Below are 5,768 nucleotides of genomic sequence, written 5' to 3'. Positions count from 1 at the left end.
GGCTCGAAAACAGTCTTAGTATTCCTGTAGTTTGAGACTGTAGAGCTACTAAGGCGCGTCAAAAAGAAGGACCAGGCTCAGGGGCGTATCTAGAAAATGCCTAAAGTAGTGGAGGGGGTGCAAAATGAGAAGCCCCTTCAGATTCAGATGGCTTAAAATGGATTTTGAGTCTGAGAGGAGGGGCGGGGGCATAGGCCGATGACCCATCTCCTAAATACGCCACTGTCCATGGTGATTTTAACTCTTTGAATGTTATATTGTAAATATAAAATAATATAATTTATGACAAAAAAACATGATTTACTAAAGCAAATATAAAAGTGTATATCAAAATCAAACAGGTTTACTAGAAGGAAATATAAAAAGCCAAATTACAAAATATTGAGAAATATAGATTAAGATCTGTATCTTGTACTGTTGTTAGAAATATGTAGAAAGATGACATAACGGACATAACACATTTCACACTTAGTGATATACAGAATATATTATCCAAAGAGCACTTTCAGACAGAATATTTTCAAAATAAACTACTCTGTATTTCAATCTAATTAGCTTAAAGAAGGAGGGGGGAGCATAGCCCGATGACCCATCTCCTAAATACGCCACTGCCCATGGTGATTTTAACTATTTAAATATTATTTTGTAAATATTAAATAATATAATTTATGACAAAAAAATATAATTTACTAAAAGCAAATATTTATGGGTTTATCATTATCAAACAGGGTTACTAGAAGGAAATATTAAAAGCCAAATTACAAAATATTGAGAAATATAGATTAAGATCTGTATCTTGTATTTTTGTTAAAAATATCTAGAAAGATGACATAACGGACATTACACATTTCACACTTAGTGATATACAGAATATATTATCCAAAGAGCACTTTCAGACAGAATATTTTCAAAATAAACTATTCTGTATGTCGATCTAATTAGCTTAAAGAAGTCATACCAAATAGATCTAATGTTAATATTTTTATTTTCAAAGTTTAAGAGTAAAAGTGTTGTTTAATATTTCAAACAGAACAATGTAAAAAACATCAACAATCAAAACAATTGCTATCAAACAGAGTTTTTTCTTTTTTTTTAAATTCAATTATTTTGGCGTACCTCCAAATTTTGAATTGTTCAACCAAATGCATAATTTGACACTTTTCTATTTGGGATGTCTCCTTAAGTAACAATTTAAAACCGGAAATAAGACCAACACTTGGTCAAAAATAGGACTACTACAGTAACAAATGTCAATATAAAATAAAAATTTAAGATGGCACATTACAAAATATATTAGGGCAAAAATAAAATAAAAATAAAATAAACACCAATCTCTCTTCATCTTTTACCAGCTTCAGGGCAGTTCTGGAAAAAACAGAATAAATCCTCTATCAATCAAAGATAATGACGAGAATATCGGGGTGTGGAAGCAACAGATACAAATGATAAACGTTGTACACCGTGGTTTAAGAAACATGTTGTTGATCGAACCCCAGTACATTTCGCTCTAAAGACTTTAGATATAGAAATTTCTATAGAAATTTCTTATTACAATACTTCCATTCCAAAACATCGATATTACTGGCCCATACTCTGGCCTGACTCATATATTTAACCAAACTTTGTGTCTTATTGTGTGAGGGGTAAGATAAATTGACAAACCAAAAAAAGCATAGGTGCATATTGTATTTTATCATCCAAAGCTATAATATTTAATCTAATAAATTTCAAATAACAAAAGCACTGTTAAAGATCCTCTTTGTCCGTAACTTGATTCTCTTTCTGATTTTTGATATTTCACTTTAAATGAAGGCTAATTGTCTTTCAATATTCTCTGGATATATCGGACAAGCAAGAAATATCGAAAGATCTGTATAATTACCAATGTATACCATTTGTCTATTGATTTGATCTAAATGATATGAGGAGGACCTGACGTTAGATACAGGGTATTCCCCTTCTGTGATTAACTATATTCGCAACATTGCTGTCACTGCGTTGTGAATCGGATGGGTCATATTGATTCAAATCAGTAGGTCTATTCAGTGGTTCTCAACCTTTTTCAGCCTTCACACTCCTGCAGCATCCACCTGGACCTTACACACCCCCAAAAATTTGTTTCATCCACATTTCCAGCATTTGATGTGTGGTGCTCTCTCAATTCAAAATAAATTCGTCTCCTACACCAGTTGGCTACACACCTGATACCCTAGTCCCACCTCAAGTTGGGAACCGGGGGTCTATATCTACCCATTCTTATTAAAATTAGATTACAATTTCGTATCTTGTTGTTGATATTTTTACTAAATGTAAAATGTTTAGTCCACATTGTAATCTAAGAAGTTTTCTTAGTACCAATCAAAGCGTGTCATTTAAAACCTGTTTCTTAAAAAACAAAATAAGGAATTGTGGGATATCGAGACCTAAAGTAGAGCAATATGAATATGGCAGTATCTTTGGGTTTCCCACAATTCCGTATTTCATCAAGAAACAGTTGACAAGCCTTGATTGGTTGAAAATACTACCTTTGGTAGAAAACTTCTTAGATTATAATGTAGACTAAAAAATCTAAGAAAACAAAAAGATACGACATTGTAATTTTAATTTTAATTTTAATGATATCTACCTGAACTTTGTGGATCATCCTTATTTGGAATCAATTCTGAATTGTATCATCATCATCATCATCATCATGATTATCATTCGAACCACCCGAAGTCATTATAGAAAGCATTTTTCTCCTTTTAACAGGAGCCTGTATGGAGTCACTAGGCGTCTTTGTAGAAACTATTTTTCTCTTTTCAACTTGAGTCTGTATGGCGTTACTAGGCGTCTTTGTAGAAACTATTTTTGTCTTTTTAACAGGAGTCTGTGGGGAGTTATAACCAGATCCATCTCTCTTTCTGGATCGACTGGACATCGTATCTGGAACTATACATAATAGAGGAAAATTTAAAATACCCAGGCTCACTTAGGCCTACTTTGGTTTTAAAAATTAGTTTAAATGAATTACAAGTAATCATCATATTTCCGGGATTATGAATATCATATTAGTTCCAAAATCCAGAATTACAAATTGTCCTTAAAGGCAATATTCACAGACAATTCACAGCCATCGGATCAACAACAAGTTTTGCTAAAATTCCATTTCAAACACCACATGTCAATGAAAGTTTAAAAAGAAAGTAACAGAAGAATGTGTGGAATATATTGTAAATCAATATACTTACATTGAATAATTTTAGATACATCTTCGACTATTTGTTTTGTCAATTCACAAGCTTTAGTAGATTCTTTTTCATCATAAACATCTTTTGGAACTTTTGGAAAATTTGAAGTATCTGGATATCTCATTCGAGTGTGGTCCCTGATACAAGACTGCAATTCATCAGCTAAAGAAACCAAATCTGGATACTGGGTAAGGCCACATGCTATGATAGATAAATCGTGCTGTTCTGAAACTTTGTTTGAATCAATGGTGTACCACACAGCTTTCAGTCCCTTCTCAGCAGCCTGAAAACAAATCATACATCATCATCACCTAACATTCAATCAGTCATGCAACTGTAATAGCTACTTTAAATTTGAGTAAATTCTCAGCTAGATAAAAACAAAAAAGGTTTGTGGCCCCGGATCGAGGACGTATTGGCAAAGATTTGATCAACTAACTTCATACAAATGTTTTGGTTTGTGTGAATGCATGCAATTCTACTCTCAGTAAAGTAAGTGTAATATAACAAACCTGTTGACACATGTAACAAATCCAGTTGTAATTATCAGATCCCTGATTGTGAGATTCTTCTGCAGCTTCTATATCAAACCTTGCTTGTTTGAACCATCTTCTAGCTTGATCAGGTCTTGGGATTGGTCCTGTGTGGGAATGGAAACTGGAGTCACTATGGTAAGATCTATTTGATCTTTGCTTGTTAGAATAATGTGCATAACTTTTTCCTCTTGAATGCATATTTGAGTAGAAACTGCTGTAACTACCACCAGCATAATTTGCAGAATTACCACCAGAATAGTAGTTTCTATCAGTGTGATCTTTTTCATCATCGTCGTCTGCATCCAAACTCCCCCCTTTCTTCAAATGATCTACATAGTTAAATATTTTCTGAGTAATTTCTGTAGCGAGTTTCACATTATTAGGATTTTTATCAGGATGCCATTTCAATAACAAACGTTTAATGACTCGTTTTCTATCAGCTTCTGGTAGTTTCCAGGCTTTATTTAATAGCTGTCTGATTTCTTTCAGTATGCTCTTCTTGTCACCAGGAACAGTAGATTCAGAAGGAATACGTCCTTGTTGAGATTCCTCGCTTAGCACTATTTCTCTTGAGCTACTTGTTAAATTCCTGTGAAATTTGTAGATTTTGATTGAGTCAACGTCTATATTTTCTTCTTCACCAATATTGATTTTATAACGAGCAAACTGTGTTTCTGTATCTTCTTGTAGAATGTCTACGATAACAGCATAAATATAAACTGGAGTATCTGTAACATTATCTTCTGCCTCATCATTAACAGCGGGATCATTAACCTCGTATCCCACATACTCTCCTACGTAAAGTCTTGCAAAACTGTTGTCTAAAAGCCAATGCTTGTCTTCGGGAATAAATGTTCCTGCTTCAGGAAATATATCTCGATTTAATTTGCATTCATAACCAGATTGTCTTATGTACTGCTCATCAAGTAATGCAGACATTTCGCTTGGGTTATATTTAGTACAAGACCACAATAAGGTAAATAACTCTGATACATTTTCTTGTAGAATTTTACCTAGTGTTCTTGATAATCTGGATACAAATATAATATTATCTGCTGCTATTTTACTATCTATATATAATACTTTGATTCCCAAACTTAATTTATCTTCAAAACACTTTACTTTGAATTCGCTCCCATCGATAACATTGTCATTATAAAATAGGTGTGTGGTTAAGTTCTCAATTGAAATAACTTTTATGTCCATTATCTGCTTAACTTTGTCTTCAATAGTTTTATCATCGTCAATTCCCTTACGATTTTTATATTGCAAATGTTTCATTACACGCATTAATGATTTGATCATTTCTGGATGATGCAATCGGTGATGTATATCTGCACGAGGAATTCCATGACAGCCATCATCAATCATTTTTTCACGGACAACTTGACTTAATCTTTTCATATGGAACTGTTGGGGCCATTTTTGAACACAAGTCAATGGGTCAGACACTTCAATTTCCAAGTTTTCAAATCCAATGAAAAAATTAAATCTAATTTTTGTTATTCTTTTATGTAAAAAATCGTTATCAATGAAAATAAGCTTTGTTGATGGTTCCATTTTTTTATCCATTGATGGGAGATATAAAATAGATCCTGCAGATTCCATTTGGTCCTTTCTGTTTTCCCAGAGATCAATGAGGTTTTTCAAGCACTGGTTAACAACCGAAAATTCATTTACATGTAATTCATTACCAGAACAGTCTATGTATATGTCTTCAAGAACTTTCAGATACATTGATGGTTCTCCCTGTGATTTAACACCAAGTAATTTAAACACATCAAAATATTTAAAATAGTTTAAAGGAGCTTCAAATATTCTACCATTTATCAGTTGCGATTTCATTTCAGGTTTCATTATAACTCGCCATGGTTTAACTAATTTCTTTTCATCAGGTAAGAATATGGATGAAATATTACTCAAACTAGGTCCGTAGCGTAGATTAGTTTTCATATATTTGTAGAATTCCTCAAACAAGGATGTTAAATTACTGTCACCTACG

General features: G+C 32.9%; 1 protein-coding gene across 1 annotated transcript; it reads right to left on the bottom strand.

Moving 5' to 3' along the window:
• Nucleotides 1-4,054: 4,054 nt before the first annotated feature.
• On the bottom strand, nucleotides 4,055-4,261 carry LOTGIDRAFT_60656 (hypothetical protein; the record flags this gene model as incomplete). The annotated part of the gene is made up of 1 exon (XM_009069176.1): nucleotides 4,055-4,261. A coding segment is annotated over one exon (207 nt), but the record flags the coding sequence as incomplete, so codon positions are not given.
• Between the last annotated feature and the right edge of the window lie 1,507 nt (nucleotides 4,262-5,768).

The sequence above is a fragment of the Lottia gigantea genome (genome assembly GCF_000327385.1).
Source record: "Lottia gigantea unplaced genomic scaffold LOTGIsca_999, whole genome shotgun sequence".
Classification (NCBI taxonomy): Eukaryota; Metazoa; Mollusca; class Gastropoda; family Lottiidae; genus Lottia; species Lottia gigantea.
The sequence above is the reverse complement of the archived record's forward strand: the minus strand, read 5'-3'. Positions and strand labels throughout refer to the sequence as shown.